This window comes from Salmo trutta, unplaced genomic scaffold (genome assembly GCF_901001165.1).
Source record: "Salmo trutta unplaced genomic scaffold, fSalTru1.1, whole genome shotgun sequence".
In the NCBI taxonomy this organism is placed as follows: domain Eukaryota; kingdom Metazoa; phylum Chordata; class Actinopteri; order Salmoniformes; family Salmonidae; genus Salmo; species Salmo trutta.
This window is the reverse complement of record NW_021822743.1, coordinates 134,640-153,544: the sequence shown is the minus strand read 5'-3', so window position 1 is coordinate 153,544 and position 18,905 is coordinate 134,640. Positions and strand designations below refer to the sequence as shown.

Sequence of the window (18,905 nt, the reverse complement as noted above, 5' to 3'; positions counted from 1 at the left end):
CAGAGAAAACAGTCTATGACTATTTTATGGGCTTTTCTCTAACACCACCTGGTATGTAGGTCCTGGATGGCAGGAAGCTTCACCTCAGTGATGTACTGGGCCGTACGCACTACCCTCTGTGCTCGGCATCTGACTGTAAGGCGCTAGTTGCCATACCAAGAGGTGATGCAACCGGTCAGGATGCTCTCGATGGTGCAGCTGTAGAACTTTTTGAGGATCTGGGGACCCATGCCAAATCTTTTCAGTCTTGTGAGGGGGAAAAGGTTTTGTCGTGCCCTATTGACGACTGTCTTGGTGTGTTTGGACCATGATAGATCGTTGGTGATGTGGACACCAATGAACTTTAAACTCTCGAACTCGCTCCACTACAGCCCTATTGATGTTTATAGGGGGCCTGTTCTGCAGCCTGAGGGGCCCCAGTGCTGAGGATCAGTAGTAGTTTTCAAGCCCTGCCACATCCGACGAGCATCAGAGCCGGTGTAGTAGGAGTCAATCTTAATCCTGTATTGACGCTTTGCTTGTTTGATGGTTCGTCTAAGGGCATAACGGGATTTATTATTGGCGTCCAGATTATTGTCCCGCTCCTTGAAAGCAGCAGCTCTAGCCTTTAGCTCGATGCAGACGTTACCTGTGATCCATGGCTTCTGGTTGGGATATGTACGTACGGTCACTGTGGGGACGATGTCGTCGATGCACTCATTGATGAAGCCAATGAGTGAGGTGATATACTCCTCAATGCCATTGGATGAATCCTGGAACATATTCCAGTCTGTTCTAGCAAAACAGTCCTGCTCGTAGCATCCGCGCCATCTGACCACTTCTGTATTGAGCGAGTCACTGGTACTTCCTGCTTTAATTTTTGCTTGTAAGCAGGAATCAGGAGGATAGAATTATGGTCAGATTTGTCAAATGGAGGGCGAGGTAGAGCTTTGTATGGATCTCTGTGTGTGGAGTAAAATTGGTTTATAATTGTCTTTCCTCTGGTTGCACATGTGACATGCTGGTAAAAATGATTTAAGTTTGCCTGAATTAAAGTCCCCGGCCACTAGGAGTGCCGCTTCTGGGTGAGCATTTTCTTCTTTGCTTATGGCCTTATAGAGTTGGTTGAGAGCGGTCTTAGTACCAGCATCGGTCAATGGTGGTAAATAGACGGCTACGAATAATATAGATGAGAACTCTCTTGGTAGATATTGTGGTCTACAGCTTATCATAAGGTACTCTACCTCAGGTGAGCAATACCTCGACCTCTTTAATATTAGACATTGCGCACCAGCTGTTATTGACAAATAGACACACACACCCACCGCTCGTCTTACCAGTAGCATCTCTGTTCTGCCCTTTCATTGAAAATCCCTCCAGCTCTATGTTATGCGTGTCGTTATTCAGCCATGACTCGGTGAAACATAAGATATTACAATTCTTAATGTCCCGTTGGTAGGATAATCGTAATCGTAGGTCATCCATTTTATTTTCAATTCAATTGATTGCATGTTAGCAAGTAGAATTGATGGCAATGGGTTTTTCTTTATTTTTACTATTTCCTACTTTCACGTGTGCTCCCTCTCCGGCCTCTAGGTCACCAGGCTGCTCGTTATGGTGCACACCTGTCACCATCGTTACGCGCACCTGCGTGTCATCAGACTCACCTGGACTCCATTACCTCCCTGATTACCTTCCCTATACATGTCACTCCCTTTGGTTCCATCCTCAGGTGTTATTGTTTCTGTTCCTGTGTCAGTTCTGTGTGTTCTTCGTGTTTCTTATTTTTGTATTATGCTGTGTTTATTTATTAAAACACTTACTCCCTGAACTTGCTTCCTGACTCTCAGCGAACATCGTTACACCTACATTGTAAAATAATAGTGAAAGTATCACAACTATGAAATAACACTTGGAGTCATGTAGTAACCAGAAAAGTGTTAAACAAATCAAAATATATTTTAGATTCTTCAGAGTAGCAACCCTTTGCCTTGAGGACAGCTTTGCACACTCTTGGCATTCTCTCAACCAGCTTTACCTGGAATGATCACTCCTTCTTGGAGAGTGGCACAGCGGTCTAAGGCACTGCATCTCAGTGCTAGAGGTGTCACTACAGACACCCTGGTTTGAATCCAGGCTGTATCACAACCGGCCGTGATTGGGAGTCCCATAGGGCGGCTCACAATTGGCCCAGCGTCGTCCAGGTTTGGCCGGTGTAGGCCGTCATTGTGAATAAGAATTTGTTCTTATCTGACTTGCCTAGTTAAATAAAGGTTCAATAAATAAAATAACACAGCCTGGAGTTGTGTTGGGTCATCACACAGACTGATCTGAATAGTTGATGTTGAGATGTCTGTTACTTGAACTCTGAGAAACATTTATTTGGGCTGCGTCCACAGAACAACTCTCTCTGTCTATAGTGTGACCCTCAGAGAGAGAGTGAAGGTAATGAGAGGTATGAAGGGGTCATGGCCTTGTAGGTGAGGAGCAGGATCTTGCTAGGTAATGCGGAATTTGACTGGGAGCCAGTGAATGTGGTGAAGAGTGGGGGTTCCCAGGGTTTGGTGTGCGTGTTGACCCTGGCAGTGGAGTTCTGGATGTACTGGAGTCTATCCAGGGCTTTACCGGACACCCTGAATAGAACTCCGTTGCAGTAGTCCAGATGTGATGTCACCAAAGCGTCTGAGAGTATCTCTGCTACCGGGTCCATGAGGGATGGTCGGAGTCAGGAGATGTTACGGAGGTAAAACAAGGTAGATTTGGTGACAGACTTCATGTGGGGCTTGTAGGTTAGAGAGTGGGGTCCACGATGACATTCAGGTTTCTGTCCTCAGATGATGGGCAGATAATGCAGCTGTCGATGGACATCACAAGGTCACCCACTGTCTTGAGGAGAGGGCTTGGGGGGATTTGGCTTGGGGGGATTTAGGAGTCAGGGGCAATGAGGAAGTTGTTGATGACTTTGACCAGGGCAATCTCTGTGCTGTGCTTGACCCGGAACCTCAATTGGAGAGGTTCGTACAGGTCATGGTTGGTCAGGTGACACTGTAGTTGGGTGGCGACTAAGCACTCAAGGAATTCGGCAAGAAACGGGAGGTTGGAAATAGGTGGTTAGTTGTTCAGGTTATCCGGGTCCAGTCAGGTTATCCGGGTCCAGTCAGGTTATCCGGGTCAAGTCAGGTTATCCGGGTCCAGTCAGGTTATCTGGGTCCAGTCAGGTTATCCGGGTCCAGTCAGGGTATCCAGGTCCAGTCAGGGTATCCAGGTCCAGTCAGGGTATCCTTGTTACTTTAGGATGGGTGTCACTGCAGCCATTTTTAGTGAAGGAGGAACAGTGCCAGTCAGCAGAGAAGAATTCACATTGTCCACCACCAGAGGGCACAGGGAGGGCATAGGGAGACATGCCTTCAGCAGACACCTGGGGATGGGGTCCACCACCAGAGGGCACAGGGAGGGCATAGGGAGGCATGCCTTCAGCAGACACCTGGGGATGGGGCCCACCACCAGAGGGCACAGGGAGGGCATAGGGAGGCATGCCTTCAGCAGACACCTGGGGATGGGGCCCACCACCAGAGGGCACAGGGAGGGCATAGGGAGGCATGCCTTCAGCAGACACCTCGGGATGGGGCCCACCACCAGAGGGCACAGGGAGGGCATAGGGAGGCATGCCTTCAGCAGACACCTGGGGATGGGGCCCACCACCAGAGGGCACAGGGAGGGCATAGGGAGGCATGCCTTCAGCAGACACCTGGGGATGGGATCCACCACCAGAGGGCACAGGGAGGCATGCCTTCACCAGTCACCTGGGGATGGGATCCAGTGGACAGGTGGAGGCTTTAGATCTGGTGACCAACTCTGTGATGTGGTGCTGCATCAACAGGAGAGAAAACAGACAAACAGCAGTCAGATGGGGGGGCTGTGTTGCTAGCCAGGATGGGGGGGTGTGGTGTTAGCCAGGATGGGGGGGTGTGGTGTTAGCCAGGATGGGGGATTGTGGTGTTAGCCAGGATTGGGGTAAGTGGTGCTAGCCAGGATGGGGGGATGTGGTGTGGTGCTAGCCAGGATGGCGGGATGTAGTGTTAGCCAGGATGGGGGATTGTGGTGTTAGCCAGGATTGGGGTAAGTGGTGCTAACCAGAATGTGGGGATGTGGTGCTAGCCGGGATGAGGGGATGCGGTGCTAGCCAGGATGGGGGATATGGTGTTAGCCAGGATGGGTGGATGTGGTGTTAGCCAGGATGGGGGATGTGGTGTTAGCCAGGATGGGGGGATGTGGTGCTAGCCAGGATGGGGGATGTGGTGTTAGCCAGGATTGGGGGGATGTGGTGCTAGCCAGGATGGGGGGGTGTGGTGTTAGCTCGGATGGGGGATGTGGTGTTAGCCAGGATGGGGGGGATGTGGTGTTAGCCAGGATTGGGGGGATGTGGTGTTAGCCAGGATGGGGGGATGTGGTGCTAGCCAGCATGGGGGATGTGGTGTTAGCCAGGATTGGGGGGATGTGGTGATAGCCAGGATGGGGGGGATGTGGTGTTAGCCAGGATGGGGGATGTGGTGTTAGCCAGGATTGGGGGGATGTGGTGAAAGCCAGGATGGGGGGGATGTGGTGTTAGCCAGGATGGGGGGGGATGTGGTGTTAGCCAGGATTGGGGGGATGTGGTGCTAGCCAGGATGGGGGGATGTGGTGTTAGCCAGGATGGGGGGATGTGGTGCTAGCCAGGATGGGGGGATGTGGTGCTAGCCAGGATGGGGGATGTGGTGTTAGCTAGGATGGGGGGATGTGGTGCTAGCCAGCATGGGGGATGTTTTGTTAGCCAGGATTGGGGGGATGTGGTGATAGCCAGGATGGGGGGGGATGTGGTGTTAGCCAGGATGGGGGGATGTGGTGTTAGCCAGGATGGGGGATGTGGTGTTAGCCAGGCTGGGGGGATGTGGTGCTAGCCAGGATGGGGGGATGTGGTGTTAGCCAGGCTGGGGGGATGTGGTGTTAGCCAGGATGGGGGGATGTGGTGTTAGATAGGATGGGGGATGTGGTGTTAGCCAGGATGGGGTGTGTGATGTGGTGCTAGCCAGGATGGGGGGGATGTGGTGTTAGATAGGATGGGGGATGTGGTGTTAGCCAGGATGGGGGGGATGTGGTGTTAGATAGGATGGGGGATGTGGTGTTAGCCAGGATGTGGGTGTGTGATGTGGTGCTAGCCAGGATGGGGGGATGTGGTGTTAGATAGGATGGGGGATGTGGTGTTAGCCAGGATGGGGTGTGTGATGTGGTGCTAGCCAGGATGGGGGGGATGTGGTGTTAGCCAGGATGGGGGATGTGGTGTTAGCCAGGATGGGGGATGTGGTGTTAGCAAGGATGGGGGTGTGTGATGTAGTGTTAGCCAGGATGGGGGGGGGGGGTGTGGTGTTAGCCAGGATGGGGGGATGTGGTGTTAGCCAGGATGGGGGGCTGTGGTGTTAGCCAGGATGGGGGATGTGGTGTTAGCCAGGATGGGTGTGTGTGATGTAGTGTTAGCCAGGATGGGGGGATGTGGTGTTAGCCAGGATGGGGGGTTGTGGTGCTAGCCAGGATGGGAGGATGTGGTGCTAGCCAGGATGAGGGGATGTGGTGCTAGCCAGGATGGGGGATGTGGTGTTAGCCAGGATGGGGGGATGGGGTGTTAGCCAGGATGGGGGGATGTGGTGTTAGCCAGGATGGGGGGTTGTGGTGCTAGCCAGGATGAGGGGATGTGGTGCTAGCCAGGATGGGAGGATGTGGTGTTAGCCAGGATGGGGGGATGTGGTGTTAGCCAGGATGGGGGATGTGGTGTTAGCCAGGATGGGGGGATGTGGTGTTAGCCAGGATGGGGGGATGTGGTGTTAGCCAGGATGGGGGGATGTGGTGTTAGCCAGGATGGGGGATGTGGTGTTAGCCAGGATGGGGGGATGTGGTGTTAACCAGGATGGGGGGATGTGGTGTTAGCCAGGATGGGGGGATGTGGTGTTAGCCAGGATGGGGGGATGTGGTGCTAGCCAGGATGGGGGGATGTGGTGCTAGCCAGGATGGGGGATGTGGTGCTATCCAGGATGGGGGGATGTGGTGCTAGCCAGGATGGGTGGATGGGGTGTTAGCCAGGATGGGGGTGTGTGATGTGGTGCTAGCCAGGATGGGGGGATGTGGTGTTAGCCAGGATGGGGGGATGTGGTGTTAGCCAGGATGGGGGGATGTGGTGCTAGCCAGGATGGGGGGATGTGGTGCTAGCCAGGATGGGGGATGTGGTGCTAGCCAGGATGGGGGGATGTGGTGCTAGCCAGGATGGGTGGATGGGGTGTTAGCCAGGATGGGGGTGTGTGATGTGGTGCTAGCCAGGATGAGGGGGTGGATAAAATTTTTGACTGGAAAAAAGTTCAGAAACTTATTGCAAAGTTGTAAAGAGTCAGTGAGGGGGAGGAATTCAGCGGCCTGGGTAGTCAGATGATGGAGAAAAGGGTTCTGGGATGGTCTTGGGCCTTATTGATAAGGTTGGAGTAGTAGACTGATTTGGCCTGGGAGAGAGCATGGTTGTAGTCCTTTGAGTGAACAATAACAAGCCTCCACACACCTTGTTATTGGATTTTGAACGTTGCAGAATCAATTACATTTTTGTATCATTAAGATTATCATTTTTATTTAGAAAATAAAGACAAATGGACTAAATTATTGGCACCCCAGAGCTGATACTTGGTTCCACAGCCTTTGGCCAAGATCAAATCAAATCATATTGTATTTGCCACATGCTTTGTTAACAACAGGTGTGGACTAACAGTAAAATGCTGACTAAGGGCTTTTCCCAACAATGCAGAGAGAAAGAACATAGAGAAATAATAGAAAAGTAATAACATGTAATAATAAATACACAATGAGTAACGATAACTTGCTTATATACACGGGGTACCAGTACTGGGTCAATGTGTAGGGCTATGCCACATCTTTTCAGCCTCCTGAGGGGGAAGAGGTGTTGTTGTGGACTGCTCACGACTGTGTTGGTGTGTTTGGACCATGATAGGTCCTTAGTGACGTGGACACAGAGGAACTGGAAGCTCTCAACCCGCTCCACTGCAGTTCCGTCGATGTGAACGGGGGCGTGCTCGGCCCTCCATTTCCTGTAGTCCATGATCAGCTCCTTTGTGTTGCTCACGTTGAGGGAGAGGTTATTGTCTTGACACCACACTGCCAGGTCTCTGACCTCCTCCCTATAGGCTGTCTCATTGTCGTCGGTGATTAGGCCTTCCACCGCCGTGTCGTCAACAAACAAACTTTATGGTGGTGTTGGAGTCGTGCGCAGCCACGCGGTCGTGGATGGACAGGAAGTACAGGAGGGGGGCTGAGAACGCACCGTGAGAGGCCCCTGTACCCTCACCATGTACATTTAGGAGTCTCTTATGAGACGTAGGAGGTAAGGTGAATGGAGTATGATATAAGAGTGTGTGATGGTACTTTCTATCAGCTGTTTTACAAACAATATCGCATAAGATGTTGCCATGAAAACAACTTTAAATGGATTGTGTAAATTCCAGAATCCAGACCATGGAACTGTAATTCCCCCCAACATTCCAGACATTTCTTTGGAGCTCAGATCAGACGGGATGAACGTTCCGCTCCATATTCCTGTTCTGTTCTCCAGAAGCTCTGGAACACTGAGGGTTCTGTGATCGATGGCTGCTTCACTCTGTGTACAGTAATGGTATGTGAGCTAAATATGTTCGCTCTGTGTGTGTGTGTGTGTGTGTGTGTGTGTGTGTGTGTGTCTGTCCGTCTGTCCGTCTGTCCGTCTGTCCGTCTGTCCGTCTGTCCGTCTGTCCGTCTGTCCGTCTGTCTGTCTGTCTGTCTGTGGCGGCAGTTAGCCTAGTGGTTGAGAGCGTCTGCTAAGTAACTCAAATGTAAATGTCCAAATAAAATGTCTGTCTGTCAGTCTGTACAGTATATGTACAGTAGGTGGTGGTCCTGGCCGGTCCTGGCCTGGTCCTGACTAGTCCTGGGCTGGTCCTGGGATGGTCCTGGCTGGTCCAGGAGTCTGATTTCTCATGAGCTGCAATGAAACTTTAAACTGTCATCTATATAAATCAAATCAAACTTTATTTGTCACATGCGCTGAATACAACAAGTGTAAACTTTACTGTGACCTGCTTACTTACAAGCCCTTAACCAACAATGCAGTTCAAGAAGAGTTAAGAAAATATTTACCAAATAAACTAAAGTAAAAAATTATACAAAGTAACACAATAACATAACAATAACAAGGCTATATACAGGGGGTACCGGTACTGAGTCAGTGTGCAGGGATACAGGTTAGAGGTAATATGTACATGTAGGTAGGGATGAAGTGACTATGCATAGAAGATAAACAACGAGTAGCAGCAGCGTACAAAGCAAATGGAGGTGGGGGTGGGAGTCAATGTAACAGTCCGGTGGCCATTTGATTAATTGTTCAGCAGTCTTATGGCTTGGGGGTAGAAGCTGTTAAGGAGCCTTTTGGTCCTAGACTTGGCACTCCGGTACCGCTTGCTGTGCGGTAGCAGAGAAAACCGTCTATAACTTGGGTAACTGGAGTCTCTGACAATTTTTTGGGCTTCCCTCTGACACCACCTATTATATAGGTCCTGGATGTCAGGAAGCTTGGCCCCAGTGATGTACTGGGCCGTACCCCCTACCCTCTGTAGCGCCTTACGGTCAGACACAGAGCAGTTGCCATACCAGGCGGTGATGCAACCACTCAGGATGCTCTCGATGGTACAGCTGTAGAACTTTTTGAGGATCTGGGGACCCATGCCAAATCTTTTCAGTCTTGTGAGGGGGAAAAGGTTTTGTAGTGCCCTCTTCACGACTGTCTTGGTGTGTTTGGACCATGATAGATCGTTGGTGATGTGGACACCAAGGAACTTTAAACTCTCGAACCCGCTCCACTACAGCCCCGTTGATGTTAATGGGGGCCTGTTCGGCCCGCCTTTTCCTGTAGTCCACGATCAGCTCCTTAGTCTTGCTCACATTGAGGGAGTGGTTGTTGTCCTGGCACCACACTGCCAGGTCTCTGACCTCCTCCCTACATGCTGTCTCATCGCTGTCGGTGATCAGGCCTACCACTGTTGTGTCATCAGCAAACTTAATGATGGTGTTGGAGTCATGTTTGGCCACGCAGTTGTGGGTGAACAGGGAGTACAGGAGGGGACTGAGCACGCACCCCTGAGGGGCCCCAGTGCTGAGGATCAGCGTGGCAAGACATGTTGTTGCCTACACTTACCAACTGGGGGCGGCCTGTCAGGAAGTCAAGGATCCAGTTGCAGAGGGAGGTGTTTAGTCCCAGGGTCCTTAGCTTAGTGATGAGATTCGTGGGAAATATGGTGTTGAACGCTGAGCTGTAGTCAACAGCATTCTCACATAGGTGTTCCTTTTGTCCAGGTGGGAAAGGGCAGTGTGGAGTGCGATTGAGATTGCGTCATCTGTGGATCTGTTGGGGCGGTATGCGAATTGGAGTGGGTCTAGGGTCTCCGGGAGGATGCTGTTGATGTGAGCCATGACCAGCCTTTCAAAGCACTTCCTGGCTACAGACGTGAGTGTGACGGGGCGGTAACCATTTAGGCAGGTTACCTTAGTGTTCTTGGGCACAGGGACTATGGTGGTCTGCTTGAAACATGTAGGTATTACAGACTCAGTCAGGGAGAGGTTGAAAATGTCAGTGAAGATACTTGCCAGTTGGTCCACGTATGCTTTGAGTACACCTGGTAATCCATCTGGCCCAGTGGCTTTGTGAATGTTGACCTGTTTAAAGGTCTTGCTCACATTGGCTACAGAGAGCGTTATCACATAGTCATCCAGCTGGTGCTCTTGTGCATACTTCAGTGTTGCTTGCCTCGAAGCGAGCATAAATGGCATTTAGCTCGTCTGGTAGGCTCGCGTCACTGGGAAGTTCGCGTCTGGGTTTCCCTTGTAGTCCGTAATAGTTTTCAAGCCCTGCCACATCCGACGAGCGTCAGAGCCGGTATAGTAGTATTCAATTTTAACCCTGTATTGACGCTTTGCTTGTTTGATTGTTGTCTGCAGATGCAGATGTTGCCTGTAATGCATGGCTTCTGGTTGGGATATGAACGTATGGTCACTGTGGGGACGACGTCGTCGATGCACTTATTGATGAAGCCGGTGACTGAGGTAGTATAGTCCTCAATGCCATTGGATGAATCCCAGAACATATTCCAGTCTGTGATAGCAAAACAGTCCTGTAGCGTAGCATCCGAGTCATCTGACCAATTCCGTATTGAGCGAGTCACTGGTGCTTCCTGCTTTAGTTTTTGCTTCTATGCATCAGGAGGAGAGAATTATGGTCAGATTTGCCAAATGGAGGTTGAGGTCGAGCTTTGTATGAATCTCTGTGTGTGTGGAGTCTAGATTTTTTTCTCCCTCTGGTTACACATGTGACATGCTGGGAAGAATTTGGTAAAACTGATTTACATTTTACATTTACATCATTTAGCAGACGCTCTTATCCAGAGCGACTTACAGTAGTGAATGCATACATTTCATACATTTTTTTCTCCATACTGGTCCCCCGTGGGAATCGAACCCACAACCCTGGCATTGCAAACACCATGCTCTACCAACTGAGCCACACGGGATTTAAGTTTGCCTGCATTAAAGTCCCCGGCCACTAGGAGTGCCGCATCTGGGTGAGAATTTTCTTCTTTGCTTATGGCCTTATAGAGTTGGTTGAGAGCGGTCTTAGTGCCAGCATCGGTCTGTGGTGGTAAATAGATGGCTACGAATAATATAGATGAGAACTCTCTTGGTAGATATTGTGGTCTACAGCTTATCATAAGGTACTCTACCTCAGGCGAGCAATACCTCGAGACTTCTTCAATATTAGACATCACGCACCAGCTGTTATTGACAAAGACCAACACCCCCCTCATCTTACCAGACGTAGCTTCTCTGTTCTACCGGTGCATGGAAAATCCCACCAGCTCTATATTATCCGTGTCGTCGTTCAGCCACGACTCGGTGAAACCTAAGATATTGCAGTTCTTAATGTCCCGTTGGTAGGATAATCTTAATCGTAGGTCATCCATTTTATTTTCCAACGATTCCATGTTAGCAAGTAGAATTGATGGCAGTGGGAGTTTACTCGCTCGCCTACGGATTCTCAAAAGGCAGCTCAATCTGCATCCTCTTTTCCTCCGTCTTTCCTTCACCCAAATGACTGGGATCTGGGCCTGTTCCTGGGAGAGCAGTATATCTTTCTCGTCGGACTCGTTAAAGGAATAAGCTTCTTCCAGTTCGCGGTGAGTAATCGCTGTTCTGATGTCCAGAAGTTATTTTTGGTCATAAGAGACGGTAGCAGCAACATTGTGTACAAAATAAGTTAACAAATAAGTTACAAACAACGCAAAAAATGGAACAAAATAGCACAGAAGATGACAGATCAGATTCTGTTGCAGAGAAGATTAGATAGAAAGATAGAGATGGACGAGGGAGTGAGGAAAAAAACATGACTTCATACTTCTCTGTGGAATGTGTGTTTAATGAAGCTTGTCATTCTACAGCCTAGCCATAACCCTGTCTTTACTTTAAGAAGCTGACTGAACAGATTCTGCTGATAGGAAGAGACGCTTAGGGGGAGAGAGAGAGAGAGAGAGAGAGAGAGAGAGAGACATAGAAGGTGGAGGAGGGAGAGATAGATAGAGGTAAAAAGCATGACTTCATTCTTCTCTGAGGAATGTATGTTTAAGGTGAAAGAATCCATAGCCTGGAGTAAAGTTATATTTATAAGGGAGCGAGGGGGTTGATGTACCTCTCCCTCTTTCTCTCCCTCTCTCTCTTTCTCTCTCTCTCTCACACACACATTCCACTCCACACCTGCACAGATGTTGCCTACTTCTCATTACCTGTCTGTCAAACCAGTCCTCTCCTTCTCCTCCTCACGGTTTAATGAGGTAGTAAAGGAAGAAGACTCATCATTCTGTCCTTAACACCGAACACCTCCCTCTATCTCTCTCTCTCTCTTTCTCTCTCTCTCCTTCCTCTCCCCTCCTCTCGTTCTCTCTCTCACAGTCCCTCCTCATTCTCAACTCTCTCTCTCTTTCAGAGGTAAAACCCCCTCCCCTATCTCCCCATCTCAGCCTTATGACATGCAAACACACGTTGTTCACTGCCGGGTTTGCTTCTGTCTGTTGGCTGAAGGGAGCACTGGCAGGGTCACAGGGCTCATAGTGGACACTGGGATTGTATGGACCTGCCTTACCAAGGATAACACAGCTGCTCTTACAACACTCTTCCCGGGACTATAAATCCACTGGAATTCTGGGGTCTGGGTTCTGGGTTCTGGGGTCTGGGTTCTGGGTTCTGGGTTCTGGGGTCTGGGTTCTGGGTTCTGGGGTCTGGGTTCTGGGTTCTGGGGTCTGGGGTCTGGACAGTTCCTCTTTCCTTCCTTAACAACCTCTCCTGCACAGTGTCTCAGATACAGGTAAGAAAATACTACAGATGAATTTAATTCATTGTCTGTCATGCTCTCTCTCTCTCTGTCTCTGTCTGTCTCTGTCTCTCTCTCTCTGTCTCTGTCTCTCTCTGTCTCTCTGTCTCTCTGTCTCTCTCTCTCTCTCTCTCTCTCTGTCTCTCTCTCTCTCTGTCTCTCTCTCTCTCTCTCTCTCTCTCTCTCTCTCTCTCTCTCTCTCTCTTTCTCTCTCTCTCTCTCTCTCTCTCTCTCTCTCTCTGTCTCTATCTCTTGTGCTTTTCTTATGATATCCTTCAGAACATTGTAAGTCAGCAGGTATTATTAGTCAGCAAGTATTATTAGCATAGGCATATGCTATAGATGGGATCAATTCAAACTAAATTCAAGTCAATGTAGGAAATTAGGCTAAAGTTGTTGATCCACCACCACCACATTATTTGGAAACGACAAGGAAAAAACATGCACAACTACTCAGCCTGAGCTAAAACAGGGTCAGGGAATACAAATATCGGGAGTAGCCATCAAGGAAATGTAGGCTTAAACAGGCAATAACAAGGTTACCCGGTGTGGAGTTGAGAGAAAATGTAGGCTATAGCACAACTTCCCTGTTTGGAGACACTTTAAAGTTTAAAGGTGTGTTTCTGTGGGGGTTTCAAGCTGTTGATGAGGTTAGAGAATAATGAATATAATTCTTTGTGGTTTTTGAAGCAGGTCATAAATCAATTCAGTTTTGTGCAGAATTCTCAGCGCTGAATCTTGAGCACGCGTCAGAAACAGATCCAGACTTGAAACAGATGCGATGCTCGTCTCGAGCCAGCTGGAGAATCATATTTAAATGGAACTGAGTTTTTGTATTCTGTCGCCTATCTGCACTGGCATTCTCAACTATTCTTGAGTAAAATTGACCCACTTTATTTTTTTTTCAAATGAATAAGAAATGTTTTAGTCTGTGTTCAGTTTCAAGTCATACAACTATAGTAGAGTTGACCTTCTATAATCCTCCCAGAAATGAATGATTGATAATGTTGACCTATAGGCCTAAACAGAATATTGAACTGTTTTCTGTGCAGATAACAAGGCCTACTACCTATGGCGACAGCCCATTTAGGAAACATTTTTCCAGAACTGACCGCCGTGGCTTCATGATAGGATCGCCAACCAGTTACCATGGCGATGTGTGAAGGACCAGTAGCCACTCTTCCAGTCAGTCATCAACCCCCTCACAGACAAGACCAGACGCTGGACACAGTGACCGTTCTACTGGAGGATCTACAGGGTCACGGTGAGGTCGAAGGTCAGGGTCACGGTGAGGTTGAAGGTCAGGGTCACGGTGAGGTCGAAGGTCAGGGTCACGGTGAGGTCGAAGGTCAGGGTCACGGTGAGGTTACCTCTGTAGTGCAGTGTTGTGAGGGCCTGAGTCCCATGTCCACACCACCTCCCCTGGGGAAATCAGAAGACCCAGAGCCCATGAACAGTGGACCTACTCAGGCTCAAACCACAACAAACAGAGACCTAGATGAGGTGGACCTGGACCATAGGTCTCCCTCCCATGTGTGCTGTGAAGCAGATCCCATAGAGAGTGGACTGACCCCGGGTCAGACGTGGGACATGTACGAGGTGGACCAAACCTCCACTATGAGCTGTGATACTGAGGTGGAGCTTGGGACGGAGACTGAGACTACTCCACACATACAGGTGTGTCCTACAGAGTCTGGTCTGGTCACAGAGGTGAATGGACGCTCCGGGAAACAAAGTGTTAGAGAGCCTATAGAGGAGCCGGAGAGGCCAAAGGAGACCCCTTCTCCACCCTCCTCTCCAGTCTCCTCTCCGCCCCTCTCTCCTGGCCAGACTCTGGGCCTTGTTGCCCTTGATACCCCCCAGGAAGGGTGTCTAGATGCCCCAGGGCCAGGCGAGGGTAGTTCCATGGACCTGTTCTGCATCGTAAAACACAAACCCAGCGCTATCGTGTTCTCTGGAGACGACAACATCGACAACATCAGCCCACCTAGAGCCTTCGTCACCCAGAGCCTCGATGGAGAGGAGTCTTCCTCGGGCGATGAGGATGAGGGTGGTGATGATTTGGAGGAGGAAGAGGATGAAGAGAAGGATGAAGAGATCCCTGAGCTGCCTCAGTATAAGGAGTTCCTAGTCAGCCGTCGCCGTAGAAACGTGAGCAGGAACAGGAAGAGGCTGAGGAAAGGACAGGAACTCCCGCCCACTGGCTCTCTGATTGGCCTGGGCTCCACCAATAAGACCAGGTTAAAGGACAAGGAAGAAGAAGATGAGGAGGAGGAGGAAGAGGCTGAAAGGAAACAGGTGAGAAAAGCAGTACTACTCTATATTCACCACTAGAGGGCGCCATTGTTACATTTCTCTCACTGAAATAACTGCCTTACGATTGTTGTGTGGTGTGTGTGTGTGTGTGTGTGTGTGTGTGTGTGTGTGTGTGTGTGTGTGTGTGTCTGTCTGTCTGTCTGTCTGTCTGTCTGTCTGTCTGTCTGTCTGTCTGTCTGTCTGTCTGTCTGTCTGTCTGTCTGTCTGTCTGTCTGTCTGTGTTTCTGTGTGTTTGTGTGTTTTTTGTGTGAGGGAGAAAATATGAAAGAGAGAGAGGTTTGGCAGGCATTCCCGAATTCCGCTCATTTCTCTGGTCAGCCCTGGCATCCCAAGCTCCCAGCATGCAATGTGCCAGCAGGCGTTCTGTGAGTGTGAGCGTGCTCCTGACCACGTTCTCACACCTGTCAGCGAGGTCCGGCCGGGGCTCCTGGCAGGTTCTCCTAACGTTCCCCTGGCAGGTTCTCCTAACGTTCCACTGGCAGGTTCTCCTAACGTTCCCCTGGCAGGTTCTCCTAACGTTCCACTGGCAGGTTCTCCTAACGTTCCCCTGGCAGGTTCTCCTAACGTTCCACTGGCAGGTTCTCCTAACGTTCCACTGGCAGGTTCTCCTAACGTTCCACGTGTGTCTGTGTGTGTGTGTGTGTGTGGTGTGTGTGTGTGTGTCTTTGTATTTGGATAACAGTGTATGATATTCTCCTGTTCTATAGTTCTGGTGTTCTGGGGTTCTGAGTGCCTGGCCTAGTATTCCCTATATAGTGCACTACTTTGACCAGAGCCCTATGGCACCCTATTCCCTATATAGTGCACTACTTTGACCAGAGCCCTATGGCACCCTATTCCCTATATACTGCACTACTTTGACCAGAGCCCTATGGCACCCTATTCCCTATATAGTGCACTACTTTGACCAGAGCCCTATGGCACCCTATTCCCTATATACTGCACTACTTTGACCAGAGTCTATGGGCCCTGGTCAAAAGTAGTGCACTATATAGGGAATAGGGTCTCAATAGTGCTCTGGTCAAAGTAGTGCACTATATAGGGAATAGGGTCTCAATAGTGCTCTGGTCAAAGTAGTGCACTATATAGGGAATAGGGTCTCAATAGTGCTCTGGTCTAAAGTAGTGCACTATATAGGGAATAGGGTCTCAATAGTGCTCTGGTCTAAAGTAGTGCACTATATAGGGAATAGGGTCTCAATAGTGCTCTGGTCAAAGTAGTGCACTATATAGGGAATAGGGTCTCAATAGTGCTCTGGTCAAAGTAGTGCACTATATAGGGAATAGGGTGCCATAGGGCTCTGGTCAAAGTAGTGCACTATATAGGGAATAGGGTGCCATAGGGCTCTGGTCAAAGTAGTGCAGTATATAGGGAATAGGGTCTCAATAGTGCTCTGGTCAAAGTAGTGCACTATATAGGGAATAGGGTGCCATAGTGCTCTGGTCAGTTGAAAGTATTGCACTACAGGGTTCCATGTCAGGTGCAGACCAGGGTGCAGACCAGGGTGCAGACCAGGGTGCAGACCAGGGTGCAGACCAGGGTGCAGACCAGGGTGCAGACCAGGGTGCAGACCAGGGTGCAGACCAGGGTGCAGACCAGGGTGCAGACCAGGGTGCAGACCAGGGTGCAGACCAGGGTTGCAGACCAGGGTGCAGACCAGGGTGCAGACCAGGGTGCAGACCAGAGTGCAGACCAGGGTGCAGACCAGGGTTGCAGACCAGGGTGCAGACCAGGGTGCAGACCAGGGTGCAGACCAGGGTGCAGACCAGGGTGCAGACCAGAGTGCAGACAGGGTGCAGACCAGGGTGCAGACCAGGGTGCAGACCAGGGGCAGACCAGAGTGCAGACCAGGGTGCAGACCAGGGTGCAGACCAGAGTGCAGACCAGGGTGCAGACCAGGGTGCAGACCAGGGTGCAGACCAGAGTGCAGACCAGGGTGCAGACCAGGGTGCAGACCAGGGTGCAGACCAGGGTGCAGACCAGGGTGCAGACCAGGGTGCAGACCAGGGTGCAGACCAGGGTGCAGACCAGGGTGCAGACCAGGGTGCAGACCAGAGTGCAGACCAGGGTGCAGACCAGGGTGCAGACCAGGGTGCAGACCAGAGTGTAGAGAATACTGTTTGTTTCTGGACGTATCTGTGTAGGGGGTTGAGCAATGACCGTATATGGATGAAAGCCATGGATCACATGACACCATTCGTTCCTATGTGAAGACTCAGTGGTGCTTTGAAGACGTCGGTTAAGATGATGAGGTCTCATGAAGTCATTACATGGAGTTTGAGCTACTCCAGGAAGTGACGTTGCAGGCTAGCTCAGTGTTGCCCCCTCTCGTTGAGTACCTCAAGTTGAAGGCCGACCGGGGTACTGCAGGCTAGCTCAGTGCTGCCCCCTCTCATTGACTACCTCAAGTTGAAGGCCGACCGGGGTACTGCAGGCTAGCTCAGTGCTGCCCCCTCTCATTGAGTACCTCAAGTTGAAGGCCGACCGGGGTACTGCAGGCTGCTATTAGCAACTAAATGATCCTCATAACTTCTTCTGTGTGCGATATTAAAATAATCAGTTCAAGGAACATACATCTGGTGTATTAGAAGCAATTATTGGTACCAAGATTGAACACAAAGATTGTCATTTTCCATTCACTATAATGTTTTCTGCTAACAATGCCCACAGTAGCGCGGTCGGCCATGAACTTCCTTGGCTTTATTGAGAGGGAGAGTCGTTCTCCCCTGGAGCAGGGCCAGAGCCAGAGCCAGAGCCAGAGCCAGAGCCAGAGCCAGAGCCAGAGCCAGAGCCAGAGCCAGAGCCAGAGCCAGAGCCAGGGCCAGAGCCAGTTAGAGCCAGAGCCAGAGCCAGAGCCAGAGCCAGTCAGAGCCAGAGCCAGAGCCAGTCAGAGCCAGAGCCAGAGCCAGTCAGAGCCAGAGCCAGTCAGAGCCAGAGCCAGAGCCAGAGCCAGAGCCAGAGCCAGAGCCAGAGCCAGAGCCAGAGCCAGAGCCAGAGCCAGAGCCAGAGCCAGTCAGAGCCAGAGCCAGAGCCAGTCAGAGCCAGAGCCAGAGCCAATCAGAGCCAGAGTCAGAGCCAGAGCCAGAGCCAATCAGAGCCAGTCAGAGCCAGGGCCAGAGCCAGAGCCAGAGCCAGAGCCAATCAGAGCCAGTCAGAGCCAGAGCCAGAGCCAGAGCCAGAGCCAGAGCCAGAGCCAGAGCCAGGACCAGAGCCCATCAGAGCCAGAGCCAGAGCCAAACAGGGCCAGAGCCAGAGCCAGAGCCAGTCAGAACCAGTCAGAGCCAGTCAGAGCCAGTCAGAGCCAGTCAGAGCCAGTCAAGGCCAGTCAGGGCCAGTCAGAGCCAGTCAGAGCCAGTCAGAGCCAGTCAGAGCCAGTCAGGGCCAGTCAGGGCCAGTCAGGGCCAGTCAGGGCCAGTCAGAGCCAGTCAGTGCCAGTCAGAGCCAGTCAGTGCCAGTCAGAGCCAGTCAGGGCCAGTCAGAGCCAGTCAGAGCCAGTCAGAGCCAGTCAGAGCCAGTCAGAGCCAGTCAGAGTCAGAGCCAGTCAGGGCCAGTCAGAGCCAGTCAGAGTCAGAGCCAGTCAGGGCCAGTCAGAGCCAGTCAGTGCCAGTCAGAGCCAGTCAGTGCCAGTCAGAGCCAGTCAGAGCCAGTCAGAGCCAGTCAGAGCCAGTCAGAGCCAGTCAGGGCAAGTCAGAGCCAGTCAGAGCCAGTCAGAGCCAGTCAGAGCCAGTCAGATCCAGGGCCAGAGCCAGTCAGATCAAGAGCCAGAGCCAGGCCAACCTTCTCAGGATGTCTGTTACTCTGTTATGGTTATCCATGTCTATTAGAATGACTAGTTAGGGTGGAATCAGTTTAGTAACTAGTAGTAGTCAGTAGGTTAGTAAATAAAACTGGTTGATAATAAATAAGACTAAATAAGCTGGTTGGTTGGGTGGAATGGTTAGGGTTAGTAAATAAGACATGGGACAGCTGGTTGGTTCAGTGGAACGGTTAGGGTTAGTAAATAAGACATGGACAGCTGGTTGGTTCGGTGGAATGGTTAGGGTTAGTAAATAAGACATGGACAGCTGGTTGGTTCAGTGGAACGGTTAGGGTTAGTAAATAAGACATGGACAGCTGGTTGGTTCAGTGGAATGGTTAG

General features: G+C 50.6%; 1 protein-coding gene across 1 annotated transcript; it reads left to right on the top strand.

Moving 5' to 3' along the window:
* The first annotated feature begins 12,363 nt into the window (after positions 1-12,363).
* Positions 12,364-15,509, top strand: LOC115184134 (uncharacterized). Its single transcript, XM_029745124.1, has 5 exons — positions 12,364-12,445; positions 13,504-13,744; positions 13,793-14,749; positions 15,108-15,387; positions 15,475-15,509. Exons 2-5 carry the CDS (start codon positions 13,601-13,603, stop codon positions 15,507-15,509), a joined length of 1,416 nt encoding a protein of 471 aa, XP_029600984.1. The 5' UTR covers positions 12,364-12,445; positions 13,504-13,600.
* Positions 15,510-18,905: the final 3,396 nt, after the last annotated feature.

Coding starts and splice junctions, on each gene's coding strand:
- LOC115184134 (XM_029745124.1), top strand. CDS start 13,601: ATGGCGATGTGTGAAGGACCAGTAGCCACTCTTCCAGTCAGTCATCAA. Junction 13,745..13,792: donor AAGGTCAGGGTCACGGTGAG/GTTGAAGGTCAG, acceptor GGTCACGGTGAG/GTCGAAGGTCAGGGTCACGG. Junction 14,750..15,107: donor AAGAGGCTGAAAGGAAACAG/GTGAGAAAAGCA, acceptor CCAAGCTCCCAG/CATGCAATGTGCCAGCAGGC.